Source organism: Balaenoptera musculus, chromosome 1 (assembly GCF_009873245.2).
Source record: "Balaenoptera musculus isolate JJ_BM4_2016_0621 chromosome 1, mBalMus1.pri.v3, whole genome shotgun sequence".
NCBI classification, from domain to species: domain Eukaryota; kingdom Metazoa; phylum Chordata; class Mammalia; order Artiodactyla; family Balaenopteridae; genus Balaenoptera; species Balaenoptera musculus.
This window is the reverse complement of record NC_045785.1, coordinates 184,414,829-184,440,481: the sequence shown is the minus strand read 5'-3', so window position 1 is coordinate 184,440,481 and position 25,653 is coordinate 184,414,829. Positions and strand designations below refer to the sequence as shown.

Below are 25,653 nucleotides of genomic sequence, written 5' to 3'. Positions count from 1 at the left end.
GGGAGCAGAGGGAGAGAAACTGGTGAGACAGGTTGGAAACAGTTTAGATGCCACGTTGTTAGCCTTTTTACCTGCGTTCCAAGGGTTTCAAAACAAAGCTGCATCAGAATTGCCTGGGATGCATGGTAAAAATATAGATTACTGGGCTGTGCCCCAGAGCTACCGAATTGGAATTTCCAAAGGTAGGGCCCAGGCATCCGTATTTTAATGAATACTATGGTATATAGTTAGATTTAGCAACCACTGATAATGTTTTAAATAAAAGTTGCATTATTAGATTGGTATTTTAAAGATAACTCGGAAGGTACTACTAAAATGGACTGTAAATGTGCAAAATTAGAAAAGGGCAGACCTACAGCAGACTACAGTAATGATGCACTCATTTATTCCACAAGCACTCAGAAAACATGTGCCTACAGTTCACAGGAGAGAGGACAGCCCGAACAGGGTCCCGACAGTGTGAACGGAGACATTTAAAAGACAGAACTGGCAAGTCCTGATGATTCAGCAGATCACAGGGGAAGGCGGAGAGAGAGCAAATCCCAGTTTCCAACAGTGACTCCCAATGTGGATAAGCACAGAATAAAGGGTCCCTGGGTCCTACCCCAGACCTACCGAGTGAAGGGCTTTGGAGGGTTGGGCTCAGGAGTTTCTGTCTTCAACACGTGCCCCTGATGATTCTCATGCGGTCAGCCAGGCAGCAACGTGGGACAGACAACTGGGAACCGATGTCTTAGATGATAATTTCCTCCCCCGAGGACAAGACAGGAGGAACAAGTTTGTGACTGGCATGAAAACAGTTTTGCTCTGGAAATACCAAGACCGAGATAAACCTGAGTAACACATCTAGATCATGATGTCTAGTGGACAGTTAGAAATATATATCTGGAGTCCAGAAAAAAGATCAACTATACAGAGGTCAGGGTTGGACAGATCTGGACACCATTCGTGCATGAGCTACGGACGAGGCCCTGGGAGTGGGTAAGGTTACAAATGGAGAAATGATGGACGGAAAAGTGGGCTGAGAATGGACATCTGGGAAGAGAGTGGGCAGTGGAGGGTTAGAGTAAAGGAAGTGCAGGAAGCTGATTCAGGAGGTTAGAGAAGGGCTGGGAAAGCGATGCTTCAGAAGCCAAAGGACAGGAGTTTTCACTGATAAAAGGAATCATGTGGACAAAATATTATAAAATGGTCCAAAAGGAAAGAAACTAAGAAGAACGATAAGGTGAGGCATTTAGGAAGTCTGTGGTAACCTTTAAGAAAGCAGTTTCAGTAGAATGGCAGGAATTAAACTAGAAGAGCAGTTATACACCACTTCTTAAAGAGAATTTGACGACAAAGGAAAAAAAGATGAATCAGTGGCTTGAAAAAGAGAGTAAGTTCTTTTGGAGGCCATTTTTATTTTAAGAATGGAGACAACTTGAGGTGTTTTAAAGAAAGGAAGGAGAAAGGAAGGGAGAGAAGCATGGGGCACGTGATAAGAGATGGTGGACCGAGTAACATTCCAGATGAGGCAGGGAGGGTGGTACCAGCCTCTAAAAGGAGGCTGGAAGGAGGAATGACAACAGAGAGGGTCTGGAGGGACAGACAGGAGCACTGAACATGTCTTTTTTGTTGTTGTTGCTGAGTAAATGATGATTAGGTCACCATCCTTATTAGGAAAGAAAGTGAAGATGTGGCTGGAGCACGAAAATGAGACGCGGAGTCCCTGGGGATGATGAAAACACTGGCGGGTGGTAATGAAGGCCCAGAGGAGGGCATTTCACTTCATTTAACCGATACATATATAAGCACTCTTGGTGGCAGGCAGTGTTCTGAGCACTTCACATACATTAACTCAATTATTCCTCATAATAGCTCTATGAGTTTGAAAGGCTCATTATCCTCATTCTACCTACGGTGAAACAGGCACAAAGGCTTTAAGGAACTTGCCTAAGCTCGAAAGTGGTAGGACCAGGACTGAAATCCGCACGGTCTGGCCCCAGAGCCCTGCTCTTGACTACTCTGCTGCTTCTTCAATACAACATCCATACGTCTGTAATGTAGCCAAGAGGAAATGGGATAAACTTCATCTTGCGCTCTGAGAAGCTTAGGAAAGCAGGACTGGGAGGAGGCAGCATACGTGCTGTGAACAGCACACACTAAAGGAAGTTGGGGTCACTTATGAAAGGATGGTTGTAATAACAGTGGACTTCCCACCAGTCCAGCGGATTCCGACTTCAAAATACACCTCAGCCCCTAAACTCTTCTCCATATTCCAACTGTTCAATGCACCTTAGTGGTCTGGCATCTCACAATCCTACCTCAAGCTGTAAATGCCTGAAGCTAAGCTCTGCTTCTGCCCCACATCAGCTTCCTCGTGCCTTCCCCATGTCTGTCACAGCACAGTGTAGAGAAAAAGCTGCACCAAAGAGGACTTTCTCACCATCTTTCCCCAGCACCTAGTTCAGTATCTGGCACACAATGGATGCTTAATAAATATTTGTTGAATTTCAGTTTATTCTCCAAATCTTAAAATTGTCTCTGACTTTGGCTTCTCCTGCTTTCTACATCCAGTAATTCTCAACATCCTGTGTTTTGCCTACATGCCTACTCATACCTTACTGCTCTCTTAACCCCTTTTCACCATTGCTGTAGAAGCTATTCTAATAAGCTACTGTGCATCTTAATTTTTGCTTCTCCCTCCTCAATCCAATATAATTTTACCAAATTCATCATTTAAAATACTATCCTTCTCACATTACTCTTCTGCTCCAAAATATTCAGTCTCTTTATTCAAGAAGCAGTTATGAGATGCCCAACCTGCCAGAAACTGTGCCCTTTCCAACTGAAAGTAACCCGTTTCCTCAGAACACCCACACTAATTGTCTATTCATCCCAGTTGCCCCGTCTTACACAGCTAGTCCTTATTCTCTCACGTAATAACGTCTCATCTCACCCGAAGGCGCACAAGTTCTTGAGCGGGGAGGGTGTCTCTTTTGCTCTCCCCACTGGACCTGCGGCACGCGCGGGGCACAGAGCGGCCCTGCTGCTCCCGGCCAGCAGCGCCCAGCGCTCAGGAAGAGAGCAGACACATCGCCCTTGATGGGTTCTGGTTCGGTCCATCACCCTATTTTAGTGTTTGATGTTTATGTTATATTGAAAACACTTTAATGATTCTTTCCATATTACTTTACTACATACAACAACTTCCAGGGTAATTTTTATATCAAATAAAGACTAATTTTACTTAATTCACATATAATTTCTAAAAGGATGCAAGTCTTTTATCTTTACGTACAAGACTGAATTTACATTCCAATCCCCAAACTGTACTAAAAAAAAATCTGTTTTATTCTTATTACAACTCTCATATTTGTATCAATTCATTCAATTTAGAGTTTGCTTCAAGCTGATATAAAAGCTGTAGTACTTCTGCTACAGCAAATCGTCTGAACTTTGCAAAAACTTTCTATATCAGAGACACTCCTACAGCTGTACTTCTCATGTTGACATACTGCTTGTAGGTCAAGGCTCTAAATTCTGCAATATTTTTAGCATCTAAAATCCTGCTTTATGCTCTCCTCCTTGTTCTGCTGGTCTTTCAAAGTCATAAGAACATGATATCCAATTCCTAATTATCTCTAAGACCTAACCAAGCAAAGTTTAACAAAACAAAAAAAATCTAAAATAAGAATCAATTATTAAGAAAGAAAATCATATACTTTGCAGCAAAGAAAGTTATAAATAGGAACCCAAATTCCAATTCTGATTATTCTCATTAAATTAGTCTCTGGAACAACTCACTGCTCCTCCCTTGCCACCACCAGCTTCTTCTCATGAATTCATTCACTGAATAAATAGTTATTCCCAATGTCTAAAACTGAATAGATATTATGGTGGATGTAGCTAACATAATGGTGAATAACTCAGGCACAGTCCCTGGCTTCTCAGAGCTTACAGTCTGGTTAGGGGAAGACAGACAATTAAATGAGAAACTATAAGACCATATGTCAAGTGCCATGACAGGTAAGCTATAAGATACCAAGGGAAAGCATAGGAGAAGCACCTAACATGGGAAAACAGAGTATGGGTAAGCCATGGGGTGGCGGGGGCGATTAGAAGCAACGATGTTGAACCTGAGACCTGAAAGATGGGCAGGCAAAGAGGAGAGACAATAAGGTTGGGAAAGGGGAGACAAGAGAACACGCCACAACTGAGGGAATGAAAGACAATCAATGTAGCTGAAGCACAGAATCCAAAGTTGGGAATGGTGAGAAGGAGACTAGAGAACAGGGCAATGACAACCACTTAAGGGTTTTAAGGGAAGTATGGAATGTTCAGCAACTCTTGGCTGAAGTATAGGAAATAGAGGAAACAAGAGGAGAAGCAGGGAAACCACTCAGCAGACTATTTCTATTACCCAGGTGAGAGATAAAGGCTTGGACTAAAGTAATGAAAAAGAGACCAAATGAAAGCAGACAGACTCGAGAGACATTTAGGAGATGAATCCGCAGGATCTGGTGGCTGGAAGCTCATGAGAGGACCATGTCTGTTTTGTTCCCTGCACACCCTCAGGCCTAATAAGCACCTAACACACAGTAACTGTGAACAAATGAATCAAGAAAAATAAGGAGCCACAGATGTTACCCAGGTTTTGCATAACAGCTGGGTAGAGGGAGGTGCCATTTACTGAGAGAGGAAACACAGGAACCCGTGAAGTATGCTGGGTTTGACATACCTGTGAGCCATCCAAGGACAGACAATGAGAATGCAGGTGGATGGCCCTTACAAAGCTCAGGAGAAAAACAGATCTTCCTGGAAATGTTAAATCACGGCAGCCTCAGTGGCTCAGCTAAACTACAGTTGATAACCGGCACTTTTCTGGGGGGAAGAGGCACTTTTTTTTTTTTTTTTTTTTTTTTTGGCTGCGTTGGGTCTTCGTTGCTGCGCGCGGGCTTTCTCTAGTTGCAGCGAGCGGGGGCTACTCTTCGTTGCGGTGCGCGGGCTTCTCATTGCGGTGGCTTCTCTTGTTGCGGAGCACGGGCTCTAGACACGCGGCTTTCAGTAGTTGTGGCTTGCGGGCTCTAGAGCGCAGGCTCAGTAGTTGTGACACACGGGCCTAGTCGCTCCGCGGCATGCGGGATCATCCCGGACCAGGGCTCGAACCTGTGTCCCCTGCATTGGCAGGCGGATTCTTAACCACTGCGCCACCAGGGAAGCCCAGAGGCACTTTTAAAGCATACTATGTGTCACATGACTCCAATCACCTTTTAAACTTCCCAGGGTTATTAACTAATGGCTCTAACATCAAAGGTATCAAAAAATTAATATTCATTCCTGATCTTAGAACAGTTAGCAAATAATCTTTCATTTCTTGTCCAAGGGGATGGTAACTCAGGCCTTTACTTTATAAAAATCCATTGATTATATATTTTTGTTTTACATATACTTTTCTGTATGTATATTAAATTTTGCAATAAAAAAGGTTTTTAAAAACCTTAACAAACTAGAAATAAATTGCTTAAATTAATCAAAAGAAGCTATTAAAAACAAAGTAAACATCATATTTAATGGAGACATATGAGAGACATCCTAATTAAAGAAAGACAACAGATGGAAGATGCCTTCCATCACAATTATTATTCAACACTCTTTGAGGTTCTGGTCAAAAAATGCAGACCAGAAAAGGAAAGGTTTAAACTTTAGAGTTTTTGCAACAAATGGTGTTGAGGCACCTGGATATTCGCATGCAAACGAATGAAGTTGGATCTCTACCTCACACCATATGAAAAACTAACTCAGAATGGATCAAAGACCAAAATGTAGTAACTAAAACTCTAAAACTGTTAGAAGAAAACACAGATGTGAATATTTGTGACCTTGGATTAGTCAATCATTTCTTAGATATATTAAAAGCACAAGCAACAAAAGAAAAAAACAAATAAATTGGACATCATTAAAATTTTAAACTTTTGTGCTTCAAAGGTTTAAATATTGGGGGGGAAAAAAACACCATCATGGTTCATAGATGCTAACATCTAACTAGAAAAACCAGCACTTGATAAAACTAATAAATAGAGTTCAGTAAGGAAATCAAATAAATACTATTTTTTTAGAAGATTATTTTTATTTATTTATTTACTTACTTACTTACTTATTCATTCATTCATTCATTTATTCATTTATGGCTGTGTTGGGTCTTCGTTTCTGTGCGAGGGCTTTCTCCAGTTGCGGCGAGTGGGGGCCACTCTTCATCGCGGTGCGCGGGCCTCTCACCATCGCGGCCTCTCCTGCTGCAGAGCACAGGCTCCAGATGCACAGGCTCAGCAATTGTGGCTCACGGGCCCAGCCGCTCCGCGGCATGTGGGATCTTCCCAGACCAGGGCTCGAACCCGTGTCTCCTGCATTGGCAGGCAGACTCCCAACCACTGCGCCACCAGGGAAGCCCAATACTATTTTTAAAAAACAGCTTAGGACTTCCCTGGTGGCGCAGTGGTTAAGAATCCGCCTGCCAATGCAGGGAACATGGGTTCGAGCCCTGGTCCTGGAAGATCCCACATGCCGCGGAGCGGCTAGACCCATATGTCACAACTACTGAGCCTGCGCTCTAGAGCCCGCAAGCCACAACTACTGAGCCCACGTGCCACAACTACTGAAGCCCGCGCGCCTAGAGCCTGTGCTCTGCAACAAGACAAGACACCGCAATGAGAAGCCTGCGCACAGCAACTAAGAGTGGCCCCTGCTCGCCACAACTAGAGAAAGCCCACACACAGCAGTGAAGACCCAATGCGGCCAAAAATAAATAAATAAATAAATAAATTTTTAAAGAAACAGCTTAAACTGGTTAGATAATATGAGGAAAATGCCATTCAGAACATCCATAAAACAACACAATACTGTCTGGGCAAACGTGCCATCATTATGTAAGATGTTAACAGTAGGGGCAGCTGGGTGACGGGGATACAAGCTCTCTCTGAACTAGCTTTGCAACTTTTTTGTATCTCTAAAATCACTCTAAAATAAAAGGTTTATTTAAAAAAAAAGATAAGAACATGACAAAACAAGTCACAGACTGGGAGAAAAATATTTATAATGTATATCAAAACAAGGACTTATATCCAGAAAATATAAAGAATGTCTACAAATCAATAAAAAGACAAAAAATGTTTTTAAGTGCAGAAGATTTGAACTAGACACTTCTCTCTCTCTCTCTCTCTCCAAATGACCAAAAAATTCTGAGAAGGTATTCAACATTATTAGTCACTAAATGCAAATTAAAACCACAATGAGATAACAATACACAAACACTAGAATGACTAATATTAAAATGACTAAACAACAACAAAAAAAGACTGACATTATCAAAACTTAACAAGGATGCAGAGCAAACAGAACTCTCATTCATGGCTAGGATAGTGTAAAATGCTACAACCACACTGGAAAACTGCAAGCTGTTAATAAAGTTAGAATTTTACAACTCTAAGACCCAGCAATTTCATTCCTATGTATTTGCCCAAGAGAAATGAAAACATATATCTATGAAAAGACTTATAGAACAACATTCATAACAGCTTTATTCATAATGGCCACCAACAAAAGAGGAAATAACCCAAATGTCAATCAACAGGAGGATAAGCAAATTGTGGAACAGTCACACAATGGAATACTACTCAGCCATACAAAGGAATGGATAAACCTCAAACACATGTTCAGTTGAAGAAACCAAACATAAAACAGTACACACAATATAATCCATTTTAAGAACAGTCAAGACTAATGCAGAATGATAGAAATCCTAACTATGATTCCCTGGGGAAAGGAGGTTCGAGAGGAACTTCCAAGGACGATGAAAATGTCCTGTTTCTTGATCTGGGTGATGGGCACATGGTTGTATACACTCTCAAAACCCATCAATTACAGACTTAATATCTATGCATTTTTACTACAAGTAAAATATACCTCAATTTTTAAAAATGAGAAAGTGAGGAAAGTTCATCTGTCATTTTTAGATAGGATGGCCAGGAAATGCTTCACTACAAAGGTGACATTTGAATAAAGACTCTGCGGAAGTCTAAAAAAAAAAAAAAAGCCAGCCATGGGGATATCTGACGTAAGAGGATTCCAGGCAGAAGGAACAAGAGATGCAAGGCCTTTTAGGGAGAGCAGCAACTGGGGTTCCTGAGAAACAAGGAGGCCAGTGTGGCTGGAGTGGCAGCCGGTGTGACAGAACAAGGGGGAGACAAGTTCCGAGGGATAACAGGGGATGAGATCATACAGTGCCCGGTGGGTCACAGTAAGGCCTCATTAAAGATTGTGGTCTTTGTCTTAGGACTAACAGAACGTCACCCAAGTGCCTCCTAAGAATCAGGCACTGAGTTCAGATAGCTTAACACAAAGCTTAGGTAAGTAGCAAAACCAGGATTACAACCCAGGTAATTCCAAAGCTCATAATCTTAATCATTTTGCAATAGTAACTCAACATAGTAATAGCCAGTATTTATTGAGTGCTTCTTATTAATATATTTAAGCTAAAGGACTTTATATTGGATCTCCCCAGTCATATATTGTATTACAAATGGGTTACAAGTATGACACAAAGATCTTTTGAATGAAATTTTGTATTGCTATTAAAAAATGTTTTGCAACCAATCAAAATTTTTAAATGGTAAAATCATATTTAATTTGTATGGCTCCTTCCAGAAACTTCCTAAATTTAGTAACGATAATTTTGCTACATAGTCCACTGCCAGAGAGCATGCTACAGTGAGTCCACAAAATAGCCCTTTCTCTTCCTATTGAATCATTTTAATCTATATTTTTATTTTAGTCTACATTGTTCAACATCAGGGGAGATTTATGTTTTGCATGCACATGTAAAATATTTTGTTTTTCTACTGAATTTGCTCTAATTTTCCACAACTTTTCTAACTAGAAGATACGTATGGTTGTCATGATTGTCATCATGATCATCAACATCATCATTATTGATACAGCTGATATTATTAGATGTCCTTAAATAAAACATAACTGATTTTATTAATTTCTTGATTGTTACTTCTTGATCTGTTTACTTATTAATAGATTTTAATGCTAACACAACATTGTAATCAACTATACCTCAATTTTAAAAAATAGATTTTAATGCTAACAATTAGCCAAAGTCTGGTTTTTAATAGATTTTCTTATCATGATATATTAAGAAATTTAATGAATTTTTATACCAAACTCCCAAATCTCCACTTTACCAAGAGTGCTATACAAATATTGTCATTTTCTGTGTATGCCAAGACATGAATGAGGCCTGGAAGCAATGTTTTTGGCATTATCTCACATTAAGCAAAGGCAGAATTATGTAAGAATCAAAGCAGCGAAAGAATGCAAAAAGAAACCTCCCCCTACAAAATAGTATGTACCTAAGAGGTCTTTTGAAAGTAAACAGAAGGTCTAGATGGAGAGGGGAACCAGGACTTCAGAAAAGCAGTGTATCCTAGGTAGAAAACCAGAAGCTTCTGAGTCAGACAGATCTAGGTTCCAACACCGGCATGACCTATGGTATCTAGGTTAGGGCAAATTGTCTTCTCTGATTCTACTTCCTCAGTATTAAATGGAATAATACCATCTACTTGGTGGAACTGTTGAGGCAAAGATAATAAAAACAGCAAAATGCAGTTCAACAGTGTACACTCAGTAAAGAGCACTTATTATAGTTATGACACACCGTGAGTTCTACCAAGTTAAAATATTTGTAAAAATTAACGTGACCTGGGAAAGAATAAAAATAAAAACAATTAATGTGTTAAGGTGGTATTTGTACTAATGAATTGTTTTTTCTTTTATATAATTTCGTTTTAATGTTATGTTGCTTAGCAGTAAATATACAGATGAATAAATCAAATGGGAAACCAATACTTAAAAGAACTCTTAGATTCATTTTCTTGAAATGTGAATAATTATCCCATGATGTTTCTATTATATTGAAGTTTTTTAAAGAGAAATACAACCATATGGTATCATCCTTCTTCAAAAGTTCAAAAGGAGTTAGAGAATATTCTGCTTTTTCTTGAAGTTATCTTGCAAACAACCACATTTTCAGAGACAGAAAAGAATATCAAGCAGAAACTTGATATGTCTTATAAATAAAACATTTCATTATATTTTATTTCTGTTCCATGCTTATGGTATTCTTTCAGCTTCCTTCTCTAGGCCTCAGATTGCTCATTTGTAAAAATGACAGAGGTGGATCAGATGTTGTCCTCTAAGGTTCTTTCTGCTATGGTGTCCTAAAACTTGATAATCCTATAACAAAACAATATATATGGCCAGTCCTGCAACTCTGCATTCAAGTGCCCCTCTAACAAGTCTTTTCCCCTAGTGGTAGCCCCCAGAGCTGAAGCCATTACTGACTCTTACCCCTGAGCCAGTGAGGCCAAAGGGAGCTGCAGAGCTAGGAAATCCACAGAAGAGACAGCAAAATGATTAATGATTTGGAAACTGATCTTAAATTAAAGGGATGGGTATTAGATCAGAATAAAGAAGACTGGATTAGAGAAGGCTGATTATCTAAAAATGTACAAAGGCAAATTGTAGATAATGATCAATACTCTTTCTCCACTTTTACTATGAACAGGGTAATAGGAAATGGATTCAATGCTAAACAGGAGCAATATGGACTAGACTATGTCTTTAAACCTGTGAGTTTCCCAATCCCTGAGGGCAGGGACTATGCCATCTTTGTATCCCAGCAGCTACTATAGGATCTGGCATCTAAGAAGTACTTAATAAATACCTGGCAAAAAAAAAACCCAAAAAAACTTAATAAAGGATCATTTAAATTTTTAAAGATCCAAACCACAGAAGTGCGTTATGGAGACAGAACAGGAAATTTCTCTTCTTTTGATATTAAAAAAAAAAAAAGAAAAAGAAGATACAGTAATAGCCTTCTTAACAATAATGTAGATACTGACTTATGCTTCAAAGTTATTTCCCATTCAAAACCCTTGAGCCTTGGTGATCCCGTCATGGACGGGCTTTAGCAAAGAAAGAGCTTAAGCAAGGCACACAGCGTCTCCTTGCACCTGACAACTGGTGCCAACCATGACCATGAGTCCGTGCCTGCCATATATACCCACTGAGCACTGAGAGCACTTCCCAGCAGGAAGACTCTCCTGACGCCAGTCCAGTGCCCAGAGCCCAGCGCGGCAGTCGGGAGATGCGAACAGATGGGCCTTTTCACCTGGCCCCTGTGCTGCAGGAGCTCTCCAGCAGGGCAGAAGGCTCTCAGCAGATGGAAAGCAGCTTGGTGACCCTTCAGAACCATTTCCATCGCCCCTAGTGATTTACAGTGAGGTGAGTCATTCTTCTGACCTCATTTTTCATGCTATTTACCATCAAAAGGGGACAATCTAAGCATGCCTCAATACCAGAGGCATGAGCACAAAACTGTGAAGCTGCATCCAAAGGACCCAAACATAATGTGTTTGGCACTTTAAAGCCACATCTCATAGCTAGGCCAGCCGACTTTTAAAATGAATGAATTAAAGAATAAAAATAACTAACTAAAAAAAGACACCTAGCAAAAATGCTGCAGAGAAGCAGAAAGTAAGTAAACCTGCTTCCCATGAAATGCCCCATATAAATAAAACATAGTTTGTAAAACAATACACCCTGCTGTGAAATTCCCATTCAACTAGAAGGGCAGACCTCTCCTTGCCGACCAACCCAGTCTCCATTTGAATGTTCCAAATGTCACTTCCATTTTCAAAGATGAGCACATCATCTGCCCACAGCTGACCGATACACCCAGCATGGACACTCCTCTCTTCCTGCCTCCCCCCTTATAAGGCAGGGCCCTGGGAAGAAAGTCTCTCTTCTCCCCGTACAGCCAATTTACTCTAATTTTTAGTTTTCTTTGGATCCCTTCCTTCGAAGTTTTCTTTTATGATGAAGCTCAAGGGCTGGTGGTGACCTTGGGGGGCAAGAAACCACAGTACTGAACTAGAACTTTGAACAATATTTCAAAATAGGGGGAACTTCAGCTAAGAGTTAATGAAACAGATTTGAAAAGGTGATAAAGTTTACCCCACGGTCATCGTCACTGACAAATCTTTACACACGAAGGCACTGATCTAAATTTGCCGAGCCCCACATCAAGCCGTGCAACAGTCAATACACTACACTGACCTGTATGAGCCACTTTATTCACAAGGTTCACAGCTTACATGCTTTGAACCGATCTTTGGTATCCCAAGTAGAAGGTCAACACAGGGAGATGTGATGATGATTAGAAGAATGTATTGATTAATAGAATTCAGGTCTAGTCAAGACTGGCTTGAAACTTCAAAATTCTGTTTAGGCCACCAACGGCCACTAAACCACAAAGAGATAACAACTTGGTATTAGGTACCTCCTGATAGAAGTATATACCACCACCTATGATGTACTCTTGCCAAAAAATTCAAATCTGAATCAAATCAAATCTCTGGATCTGGTCATCAGTTTATAGAAAATACAGGAGACAAAGGAACATGTTAACATTATAAGCATGCAGTCAGCAGAATCAAGATTGTGGGAAACTCTACAGTACAAACAATTCAGTTTTTCAACAAATAAAATGCAGAGGAAAAAAACGAGGGGGAAACTATAGATTAAGAGAGTCTTAAGGTACCTATGAACCAATGCAGACCTTATTTGAATAAACCAATAGTAAAAAAAAAAAAAAAAAAAAAATTCATGAACCACCAGGGAAATTTAAACACTACTGAATACCTTATGATTTTAGGGAATGAGTGTTCAATTTTCAGGTGTGTTAATGAAATTGTAATTGTTTTTATTTAAATTCCTATCTCTTACAAATACATATTAAATATTTACAAATAAAATTATGTGATAATTAGGACTGGCTGTAAAATAATCCAGTATATTGGGGATGGGGAGCAAAGGATCTAAAAATGAAACAAGACTGGGCATGAGTTGACAACTTTTGAGAATTCATTATACTATTCTATTTTTTTATCTTGAAATATTCCATAATTTAAAAATTTAAAAACAAAAAGAAAGTGGGTCACTAGACCAAAAATTCATATGTAAAAGCCAGATATATCATGGATGTTCAGAGCGTGACACTGTAAAATATTTTCCGAAAATTGCCTTAGAACATGATTCCAACAGATCGCCACAGTATTATGATGTTTAAGTATACTAAGAACAAAATCTTTTATAAATTCTTACATAAACTCATTCCGTAAGTACAATGTAGTACAACATTGCATCAGAAACTACATACAGATCAATTTTCAATATTGAAAACTAAGGCTTCAGTTTTCCAATTAACGTGACTTATGAAACAAATACAAACTCTGCGTGCCTGATAAAACTTCAAGCCCCCCAAATTTACTCAAACTGGTTACAATCTAAAATCTAAGAAACATTTTTTAAATTATACTTCAAAAGCAGAAGAAGAAATAAATTCAAAGCCAAAAAAAAAAAAAGTCAACAATTTGAGCAACCTTCGATTAGTAACCCAAATGAGCTTTCAATTCCTTGCCTTACATAAAACTCTGGGTCAAGATCGTTTACCTGGAGTTATTGAACCACTAAAGATTAATTAAAGATCTCAAACTTCCCTCTTCCACCATCTTTAGGAAAATAGGATGATTTTCATCCTTAAGTATAGATGAAAACAGTTGCAAATACCGATGAATGTAATACTTCACTCCAACCTCCAAAAGCCAGAATGCTAAAATAGAAAATCACTACATGGGACTTCCCTGGTGGCGCAGTGGTTGAGAATCCACCTGCCAATTCAGGGGACCCAGGTTCGAGCCCTGGTCCGGGAAGATCCCACATGCAGCCGAGCAACTATTCCCTGTGCGCCACAACTACTGAGCCCACGTGCCACAACTACTGAAGCCTGTGCCTACAGCCCATGCTCCACAACAAGAGAAGTCACTGAAATGAGAAGCCCGCACACCACAACGAAGAGTACCCCTCACTCACCCCAACTAGAGAAAGCCCGTGCGCAGCAATGAAGACCCAATGCAGCCAAAAATGAAAGAAAGAGAGAGAAAGAAAGAAAGAGAAAGGAAGGAAGAAAGGAAATCACTACATTGCCAATTTCCTATTATAAATGATAATAGTAACCAGCTATTCTGGAGGGCATTCCCCAAATTCTATTTAGATTCTAAGATGTATCAATTGCTATGTAACAAGAAGCACAGAGTCCGGCACATCTATTCATTCAGTAAATGAATGTGAAAGAATAAACAGCAGATGAAACAGTTTGCTGGCACTAACCTCCCTGTCACGGCTCCGCTAAGGCTGCCTTCCAGCCACAGTGCTAATGAGTGGGAAATGGGCTGAAGCAGAACTGGGAAATAAAATAACCTAAACTAGCTAGTCAGCCCTTCAGTAACAGGAATGCAACCTTCCTGCCAGGTTTAATATCCTAAAATATTCTTAACTCATAAGTAATGAAACCTCTTGAACTAACCAGAAACCAGCCTTTTAGGAGTCTTCTCATATATTTTGGGCCCTAATTTACAGTTGTAATCACACTGATGGTAGATGTTTTTTTTTTCCCCCTTCCAAAAGTCAACAGAAAGACTAACTTAAGTTATCCTTAATAGTAAAAATGTGATATAATCTCCATGAATAGTCCTCAAAACACCTTCCCACTGAAACTGCTCTTACAAAAATTATAAATGACCAAATCTAAGTTTTTTTCAGGCCTCTTCCTCCATTTCCTTTTACATTATTGACCATTCATTCCTGAAACTCCTCAGTATCACTTGCTTTCTTGGTGCTCCTCTGCATTAGTTTCCTCTTGCTGCTGCAACAAATGATAATAAACTCAGTGGCTTAAAAGTACACATATTTACCGTCTCACAGATCTGGAGGTCAGAAGTCTAAACTCAGTCTCACCGGCCAAAATCAAGTTTCTGGCGGGGCTAGCTCCTTCTGGAGGCTCTGAGGGAAGATTCTGTCCCCGTGCCCTTTTCAGCTGCGAGAGGCTGCCCGCCCGCCTTGGCTCTTGGCCCCTTCCTCCACGGCTCCAGTCTCATTTCTGCCATCACATCTCCTACTACTGACTGTTCTGCCTCCCTTTCACAAAGACCCTTAAGACTACATTGGGCTCACCTGGATAATCCAGGCAAATCTTCCCAGCGCAAGACCCTAAACTTAGTCACACCTGCAAAGCCCCTGTTACCAGGTAAGGTAACACCCACAGGTCCTGAGGATTAGGACTGGGGCAGCTCTGAGGGGCACCACTCAGCCTACCACCTACCCTACAGCTCCAACTGGAACTTCTGCCTCCTCTGCTGCCACCGAATTGTGCTTTTTGTTCTTCTCTTTCATATTTTATCCCATTCTCTTCACACTCATCGCTTCAACACTCACCTTTATGCTAATATCCAAGTCTCTCATTTTAAATGTGAGAGAACCGGAGCCTAGATGGGAGGTGATGACTGGCCTTGAATCACACAGATGTCAACAGGATATTTCTATGTGGATGTCTTCAGAGCAGCTCAGTCCAATGCAGGACTGAATCCTATTCCTGTCTGAATAACACAAGTCTCTCAGACTCAGGCTAGAACTGTATTACACTTTTCTCTCCTCTATTCTCTCAGCTGGTTCTTTCATCTCTGTCCCTCCATCCATTCTGAAATCCAGTTGCAGCTTCCTATTCCTAAAACCCTGCTTTGGTTGGGTTACCTCTCCTGCTCAAACCCACCGTTCTCTACTAAGGACTGCATGCCCCCATCCCCACCCCTTGCGACACGTCCATGCCTACACACCACACCCATTCCTACCTCTCACCCTGAACTGCCTTCCTCTGTCCCTCCACTTAGGAGTGAATCATAGAACGTACCCCTCTAAAAGGAATTGTTTTTTTATTTATCTATCTCCAAACCAGACTGGGTTCCTTGACAGCAGAAACTGTGCCTATCGGCAGACATATACAGTAGTTCCCCCCCTTACCCCTGGTTTCACTTTCCTCAGTTACCTGTCATCGGAAAATAACAAATGGAAAATTCCAGAAATAAGCAATTCCTAAGTTTTAAATTGACCGCCGTTCAGAACAGCTGATGAACTCTCCCATCCACCCGCTCCGCCCCAGTCTGTTCTGTCCACAACACCCAGTCTGCGTACACTGCCCACCCGTCAGTAAGGAAATAACAGTACCATGGACCCTTGAACAGCAGGGGTTTGAACTGTGCAGGTCCACTTATAGGCAGATATTTTCAATAAACATGTACTACAGCACTAGACGATACCCAGGTGGTTGGATCCACAGATGTGGAGCCCTGGCAATGCAGGACCGGCTGTAAAGTCACACACAGCCTTTCTCTTGCAGGGTCAGCACTCCAACCCACCCGGGGTACATACATACAGGGTTCCACACTGCACACGGTTTCAGGTGTCCACTGGGGATCTGAGCTTAAATAAATTCCAGCTCTGCCATTCATTACCTGTGTGACCCTGGGCAGTGTCTCAGTTTCCCCATCTCTGTAAAATCCAGACAACGATAAAGTACATATCTCGTGAGTTCTTCTGAGTATTACTCACGAGTTAACATATCAGAAGAACACAGAACAGTCCCTGGCTCAGAGTAAATACCATCATAAACAGTGGGAGCTATGATCAGTACTTTTACCACCTACTGCTGCTGCCACTACGATTACTACTAGTATTATAACTGTCATTGGAAATGAGTCACCACTACATGACTATTAATATGGCTTAAAAAAAAATAACACAGAGTACTGGTAAGGACGGGAAGCAACTAGAACTCAGACACTGCTGTTTGGAAGCAAAATGGTGGGGTCATTTTGGAAAACAGCTTGGCAGTTTCTTTTAAAGTTAAACATTCATTACCATGTGACTCAGTTGCCCCACTCCTAGGAATGTAACCAAGAGAAATGAAAAATTATGTTCACACAAAAATGTGTACGTAAATGTTTATGGTGGCTTTATTCATTATTACCGAAAACTGTAAATAACCTAAATGTCCTTCAACTGGTGAACGGATAAACAAACTGTGGTACATCCATACGTGGAACATCCCTCAGGAATAAAGACCAATGTGCTACAGACACACACAACAACATGGAGGAACCTCAACACATGACAGCAAACGAAAGCAGCCAGATTCAAAAGGCTCCATACTGTACGATCCGTCTACGTGGCATCGTGGTTACAGGAACAGGGAACTGAGGAAGGGCTGCCAAGGGCTGGGGGTGGGAGGGGGAGCTGGCTACCAGGAGCACAAGGAAACCTTGGGGGTGACGAACATGCTCCATATCATGACTGTGGTGGTCAAACAACTGTGTGCACTTGTCACAACTCACAGAACTCTACATTTTTAAAAGGTTATTTTACTGTATGTAAAGTATACTTTAATTTAAAAATATGTAAAAATAAAAATAAGCAAGGACTTAATTTTAATTTACCAATAAGACCTGTCCAGCCCTCTACCTTTAGCAGAACTGTGCATCATCTACACACGACTACAGCTTGGCTACTGGAAAATACAGAGAAGATTCCAAAGCCCAAATGATAGTATATAGCTACTGTACAGGACTTTAAGAATGGGGAAAAAAATTTGGCCAGGGAACAAATAAAAGTCACTTGCAGGGCTTCGCTGGTGGTGCAGTGGTTAGGAATCCACCTGCCAATGCAGGGGACACGGGTTCAAGCCCTGGTCCAGGAAGATCCCACGTGCTGCGGAGCAACTAAGCCCGTGCGCCACAACTACTGAGCCTGTGCTTTAGAGCCTGTGCGCCACAACTACTGAGCCTGCGCTCTAGAGCCCGTGAGCCACAACTACTGAAGCCTGCGTACCTAGAGCCCGTGCTCCTCAACAAGAGAAGCCACCGCAGTGAGAAGCCGGCGCACCGCAACGAAGAGTGGCCCCCGCTCACTGCAACTAGAGAAAGCCCGCATGCAGCAACAAAGACCCAACGCAGCCAAAAATAAATAAAATAAAATGAAATTAATTAAAAAAAAAAAAAGTCACTTGCATCTGTACTCCCCCAACCCATTCCCCCCCAAAAATAACCACCATAAAAATAAGCCTAATTTCCAAATCTGGCTTTGAGTTCCATTATGGCACGGCAACTTGAGACAAATACTCATAAGGCAAGTGGCCAGGTGGCCAACATGTTCTGATGCCTCCTATTAACCAATGTGAAGAGGTAAACTACCAAAATGACTCAGGATGACTGTTCTAGATCCACAATAAGAAAGACTCCAACAGGATTTTCTTAATCCCAGATTACCTTGCTCCCCAACACTAAGCAAAATTCACCAATATACAGGATAAGTCCCTTCACACATGGAACTATAAGACGAATAAATAATGAACTTGGAATAAAAGAGAAAAGGTTAAGAATACAAGTTTTATTCTAGTTATAAAATAAACAAGTCATCGGAAACAGACTCACAGACTTAAAGAATGAACTTATGGTTACCAGGGAGGAAGGGTGGGGGGAAGGGATAGTTAGGGAGTTTGGGATTGACATGTACACACTGCTATACTTAAAATGGATAACCAACAGGGACTTACTGAATAGCACAGGGAACTCTGCTCAATATTATGTGACAAGCTAAATGGGAAAAGAATTTGAAAAGGGAGTGGATACTTGTATATGTACAACTGAATCACTCTGCTCTACACCTGAAACTATCACAACATTGTTAATCAACTATGCTCCAATACAAAATAAAAAGTTAAATAAACAAATAAATCATGGGGATGTAATGTACAGCAAGGTGATCACAGTCAATAATATTGTAGTGCATATTTGAAAGTCGCCAAGAAAGTGTATCTTAAAAGTTCTCATCACAAGGGAAAAAAACTAACTTTGCATGGTGACTAGATTTACTACAGTGATCGTTCCACAGTGCACACAAATATTGAAGCAAATGTTGTGCACCTGAAACTAATATAATGTTAAATGTCAATTACACCCCAATTAAAAAAAGAATACAAGTTTTATTTTATAAGTTGGCACACATACATACTATTTGAAATTGAACTGAACATGTAATCATCTTAGTGTTCTTCTGTCTCACTCTGAATATAAACTGCTCTGCCTTTCTTCCTTCCCTCATCTATCCCTACCTCCACCTCTCTTCCAGGGAAATAGATAACTTTGATTTCCCTGAGGATACAGGGTCAGATTGAGGCAGCTCTAGAATGACAGAGGCTACTAGGAGTTGAATTCCAGTCTGGGGTGACCCTGAGGGTCCAAACGTGGACTCTGAGACTGTTACAAAACCAACCTGAATTCTAAGTCAAGCACAGTATCATTCTAGTCTGCTAGGTATCCCTCCAAATGAAGACTGATCAGCCTGGCCTCGTGTTAAGATCCACGTGTACTGACATTGGTGTCCTCCCCACACCCGCGTAAACGTAAGTGTCAATATAATACACTCTGAAGGAAGAGCAGGCAGCCATTTTAACAAATCCCAGAAAACCTCCTTTCCAAAAGCAAGCACTTGCCCCTCAGCAACCTGATAATTTGGTAGATACAGTTCTAAGAGCCTGTATCTGGACCTACAGTACCCAAGATCATAATGCTAAGGATACAAGATAGGTGCTAATAATCGACCTTACAAAATAAATAAACAAATAAAAAGAAAATTTTAAAAGGACCAGCCCACACAATTATTAGCCCACACTTCATGCCCTGTAATATATACACATAAATGAAACGGGTATTCCTCTGTGAGCAAACATGCGCTTCCAAGGTTATATAATCAGATTAACGCCCTTTTCATTGACAGCTCTACATACACACCAAATCTTAATTTATTTGCCCAAGTTTGGTTAGACTGCATCAGTTTCCAAGGCTTTCATCAGAGTAGTTCTAATCTTTGAGATACTTCTTATCCCAGTCTATTTCAAGCATTATTAATAGGCCCCCTGGAGCTTATCTTTGACTCAAGCACCTCGTGGCAGAAGCAAAGCCTGCCAAGAAAGAAAGGTCTCTAAGTCAAAAGTAGCATCAAGGCACCACAACCTGAAGTGCAAAACATCTACTATAACCTTGTGGGAGAGGAAAACTCATCCCCCCAACATCTTCTGGGAGTTTCTTCCAATGTGCTCAGGTAATAGTGCACAGCTGGTCAAGAGGCTGCGGCCAGAACAAGAGAGATTGGAAGCAGTCATCCTGATAGTTCACATCACACTTGTACGGCAGGTGGGTATTTTCACTAAGTGATTCAGGGAAGTGTACCACTCTCCGCTTCACGGGACATGCAGTCATTCACTCCATGGCTGTTCAGCCTCTGGCGGCTCCAGCCTCACATTTCGAAAATAATCTTGTATGTATCTTCAGAGTTCTTCAGACATGGGAGAAACATATTGTAACTCTGCAGAAACTGACTTGTAAAAGGATGCCTGAGCCAATAAACGCCCCGGTCTTGATTCAAACAAAGGGACGGTCTCTCAACATAAGGTTTGTTTGACCTCACATCTTCAAGCAGCCTAATCTTTAGCTGAATTTTCTAGTATTGAGTATACCTGGTCAACTCAACTCACCGCCAGCCCTGTAAATAGGGAGGAATGCCATAGTGCACTGGCAGGTGTTTCAAAAAATTCCACAGCTGTCATCTCCTTCCTCTCCTATTTCAGGAGATTACGGAACGTGAAAGAATATTAACTGAGAGAGGTTGCACTTCACAATCTAGGGTGGTAATTAAGAGAGAAAGAAAGACACCAAGGGGACCAGTCTCAGGAAAAGGGGTCAGAAAACTGCTTTCCTGGTGTGGGAAGGAGACCTACCAGGAGTAACCTCAAAGCAGGTGCTTTTCTCAGGGCATTGTTAAAACGTGTGTGGTAAGGGCCAGACTCAGCTAGCAGAGTCGCCTTAAGAGAAACAGGGCTACTGAGTTATACTCAGAACACTGTGCTTCAATAAAGAACACGTGGACTAGAAACAGGTTTCTACTCCTCTAGCCTCTAGGACCCCTTCAAGTGTTTTCTTTCAGAATCTACATCCCAAATACATCTGAAAAGTAAAAATTCATCCTCTCAAAGAGCTCAGAAATTTAAAATAATGCACGTGGCCCTCCTGAAACACAGAAGGACCCTATGGTCTATGCCCCCCCATGTCCTCAGCCTGCCTTTTGTCTGTGGGATAACTTTAGTCAAAGAATAAGTTTAATCAGAGAGGTGACAAAATGCAGAAACAAAGGAAAACAGTCAAAGGAGACCAAATAATAATAGTTTAGTCCTTAAGCATGGTCAAGGACCTTCAGTCCCTCCTCAAGGGCTATAGATAATATTCTGAGCCATATCCTGTGAGCTGTTTACTTTGTAGATACCGAAACCCCGGCCAGCTGGAAGAAGTTAACTACATGATGACCAGGCTGTAGCCATGACCTAAGCTGCCACAATTCTGAGAATCGGCCTCAAGAAATGGGAACAAACCGACCCTGGAACTGAAGCCTAACTGTACTTAAAACAATCAAGATGATGCTGATGAGACCACCAATGACCAATTTGAAGATGACCGTCAGAGCTGACTGTGCTGTCTCTGCACATAGCCCCCTCCCTCTGCCTGTAAAAGCTCTTGCCCACTGACTGTCGGTGGGGGGAGTCGGCCTTTAGGCAGGCGTCCACCCTCCGCCCCGCCCCCCTCCACTTGCTGGCATCCAAAGTAAAGCAAACTTTCCTTTCCACCAAACTTGCCTCTTTATTGGCTTCTGAGCTGCGAGCGGCCGGACCCCACCACTTTCGGTTACACTCTTTGTGTCCATCTTATTTATATTCAGCTCTTTATTAGGTGAGATATACAGCTCTGGAGCTTAAATCTGAAAAATCCATGCCTAAGGGCAACTTCTAGCCGCTCTAATCTCGCACAAGCAACAATTTTCTAAGCTTCGGATTCCTCAACTGTAAAACGGTTATTATAACACGACCTGCCACACCTACTTCAAAGGATCACTGCTGAGATTACATGCAGTAAGACATATAAAATAATTTTTAAACAGCAAAGGACTACACAAATGTTGGTTGCTACCTTAGCTGGGGCACGGTTAAGAGCATGAAGAAATGCATATAACAGAGTGAAAAGAAGGTTCTTTTATCTGGGAAAAAAAAGGACTGCAAACGTAGTGAGGACGACTTTTAAGGTACTGGCTAATATGTTCAGGAACGTGGCATGACGCGAACTTGAATTATTATTTAGAAGTGGATTCTCATGCCAACACATCCACTTCGCACAGACAGCAGAAGAAGGAAAACAAGAGAGATTACGAGTGGGTGTCCAGCTCCCGGCTCACCGAAATAACTGATGGAGTTCCACGTGGAGAGGGAGGGTGGAGTTAGTCATGACAGCCACACAGAACATGGTTGCATAAGAGGGGGAAAGTGAAGGTGTTCGCACCAAGCACAGAACTAACTGTCAAGTTACCCACAGTCCACAGATTACAGCCCGATCCGGGGCGTGTCATTTCCACAGGGGGCTTTAGGGGAAAAGAAAGAAAGAAAGGCTATTGCACGAGCATCAAGCAAACCAGATGATTCCGCAGGTTGGTTCTCCGCCGGCGGGGGTAACGCTGGCGGGGAGAGCGTGAGGTCGGGGACTCGCGAGCTGGGCCCGCGGGACACGGAAGCTGCCTTCGAACCATCGCAAACCAGAGGACGCGGAACGGACCCAGACCTGCCAGCCCCGGCCCGACCCCGGACTCGCTCCCGGGAGAACGGAAAGCCGGCTTCCGAGAGGGCACCAGGCAGGCGGCGCGGGCGCGCACCGGGGGACACCGCGCCGACCGGGGGCGGCGGGATGCGGACACTGCCGAGCGGCGGGGACCCCTGCCGCGGGGGGGGCGGGAGGCGGCTCAGCCACCGGCCCCGCGCGCTCACCTGGTGCAGGGCGGTCAGGCCGTCCACGTTGGCCGTGTCCACGTCGGCGCCCCGGGCCAGGAGCCGCCTCACCTCGTCGGTGTCCGCGCTAGAGCAGGCGGCCAGGAACACGGCGCCGTCCTCGAAGCGGACCCGCGGGCCCCCGCGCTGAGCCTGCGGCGGCAGCCCCACGCCCGGCCGGTCGGCGGGTTCCTGCTCTGTCAGCGAGCCCCGCCAGCGCCGCAGCTGCTCGGCCCGCCGTGCCCGCGCCGACTCGGCCCGCTTCCCGCCCAGGTGCTCCATCTCCGCCATCGCCGCCGCTGCTGCGGGCCGCCGCCGCAGCCGCCGCCAGGCACCTCAGCCGGGAGCGGAGGGCGGAGACCCGCGCGCAGCCATCTTTACTGCTCCGCTGCCCGCGCCGCCCGCACTCCCCCGTGGCCTCAGCACGCAGGCGCGGCGGCGCCCCGGAGGCATCACGGGACCTGTAGTAGAAGATCCGCGCGCTCCCCATCTCCCGGGCGCACCGGCGCCCGACGGGAACTACAAGTCCCTGGATGCATCGGGAAAGAGGCGCGGCCCGGGTTGGGGGGGGGGGGTCCCTGCTTGGCCACGGACGCGCGGGGTCACCTCTGCCCCGAAGCGGGAGCTGTCCCCCGCCCGAGTCACCTCCGCGGGCTTGTTGGGAGTCGTAGTTTATTCTTGTTCTGAATTCCAGCTAATCTTGGCTCCCTAATTATCACGTCAGTCTTTTGAAGTGGAAAAGGGGTCGGCAATTATCCCTACTTTCTATTGCGGAAAAACTGGACGGAAAGTACCCGAAACTCTCAAAACAGTGTCCTGGTTGTAAATCCAGAGCTTTATTAAAGTTGTAATTTAGAACGCATTAACACATGGCCCTGAAGAGGTCCTGGGAATGATGCTCGCAGGTATAGTGGGAAGCGCATTCAAGTTCAGTTCTCCTCCCAACATGTTACTTGACTTCTCCGAGCCTGATTTGTAAGATGGGAATAATAATACCTTAGGGAATTCCCTGGAGGTCCAGAGGATAGGACTCGGCGCTTTCACGGCCGGGTGCGCCGGTTCAATCCCTGCTCGGGAACTAAGATCCCACAAGACCCGGCGCGGCCAAAAAATTAATAAAAAAAAAAAAATCTCACAGGGTGGTCGTGTGGAGCGGATAAGATAATACATGCAAGGATATCTAGTACTATCTCTGTGCGTATACCAGTTCACAATAAATATTAATTTCCCTTCTCTCTCCTCTTCTACTCTTTTCATGGATCTTAAGTTCTTGGGAGGCATATGTGGGACATATGTCCCGTCTTCCATGATTTTTTTCCCAAAGCTACAAAAAAATACTATGGTGCAAACACAATATTGTAAGTCAACTATAGTTCAATTTAAAAAAATACCATGCGCGTCCTAAATTCCTAAGGCAGCACGCAGGCCATTTTCATATTCACAGTGAACTTGGTTATTAAAACCTGTCAGGTTGATTTAGTAACTTTAACTCCCCAGGGCTTTAGCCCTGGACAAAACATAACTGTGTTTTCCATTATGAAAGAGAACATATACAATTATTAGGTTCTTTGAACTTTCCTGTATGGTTGAAGTTTTTCATTTAAAAAAATGTTGCAAAAATGATTAGGTCGTTGTAAAGGGAAACTTTACTATGTTCTATCATGTGCCTCAATTTCCGCTGAGACAAGCCAAGAATCAAATGAAAAGGGACATATAAATGTAAATTATTATGTCTAATAATACTACGTCTATCCATATATGCTTTAATTAGGTATCCTTGAATTCTTTATAAATACTAATTAAGTCATACATCTTTGAGAACTGTGAAGAACAATGTGCATAAAAATAAAAGATGTAACACTGTATACTTTATATAGCCATATTTTCCTTGCATTAATTTAGTCACCATAGAACTTCTCATGCCTCATCATCTATTGGAATTAAAAATTCTGTATGAGGTTTACTTTATAACTTGTCAGCATGGAACCTCTTCTTATTCCAACTCAGCCTCTTGCTAATAATTAAAATTGCTCACAAGCTCTCAAATAGAACCGTCCCTATAGAATAAAAGAAATATTGATATTAAACAAGATAGGAAATAATACTCAGCTAGGAACCTAACCCTCTTCAAGAAACCATTATTAGCTGAACTCTGCTAGTCTGGCAAGGAAACAAAAAAGTAAGAGAAGGGCAAGTTTTCAGCAAATCGCTGAAATCTCAGGAAACAGATCTCTGACAGCAATCCACGTGCACCATTTTAATATTACGATCCTGGTACACAATATCGGCTCAAAAAAAGTATGTATAATTGGACCATATATTTTACATACTGGTTTTCTAATAAGGATTTTTAAACTAGGGTAAAATTTTCATGGCTCGATAATGTTATATTTCTTCTGGCTGTATTCTTTTCGCATTCAGAATCAGGAAAGAAGAAACATCTGGTTCCAGTTGTAAAAATAAGCTAAAATTGGCCAAGTCCAAGTTAAATCCATACTTTCCCAAGAGGTATGAACTTAAATTTCAATAGGAAGAATTCAGTCTCAATACTAGGAAGTTCCAGGTAGTACTTCCTTACTGTATCTATTTTACTTGCTTTTTTCCTGAGGTAGTAAGAAAATGATACCCTCTTTGGAGATTTTAAAGAAAAATATAAGTAGTTAAGTTCCTTACATAATTTAAGTGCAAACCTACCTGGAAGGAGATGAATCTTCCAGCTATGTGATTACGGAATGCAGTGATAATTATTATAATCTAATTAATTTAACTAGCTCAGCCAAAAAAAAGTTATGCCACCA

The 25,653-nt window shown here is 42.2% G+C and overlaps 1 protein-coding gene across 8 annotated transcripts in view; it reads right to left on the bottom strand.

Moving 5' to 3' along the window:
* Nucleotides 1–23,873, bottom strand: part of PPP1R12B (protein phosphatase 1 regulatory subunit 12B) — a 209,383-nt gene extending 185,510 nt beyond the window's left edge. For 3 of the 8 annotated variants that reach the window (XM_036864258.1, XM_036864265.1, XM_036864296.1), the window contains exons 1-2: nt 22,856–23,870; nt 22,408–22,455 (exon numbers count right to left, since the gene is read on the bottom strand). In XM_036864258.1, the coding sequence (XP_036720153.1) occupies nt 22,408–22,455; nt 22,856–23,146 (339 nt within the window). In that variant the 5' untranslated portion in view covers nt 23,147–23,870. Of the gene's footprint in view, nt 1–22,407; nt 22,456–22,855 lie in introns of all 8 variants that reach the window. The other 5 variants (XM_036864272.1, XM_036864286.1, XM_036864294.1 and 2 more) reach the window with 4 other exon arrangements.
* Nucleotides 23,874–25,653: the final 1,780 nt, after the last annotated feature.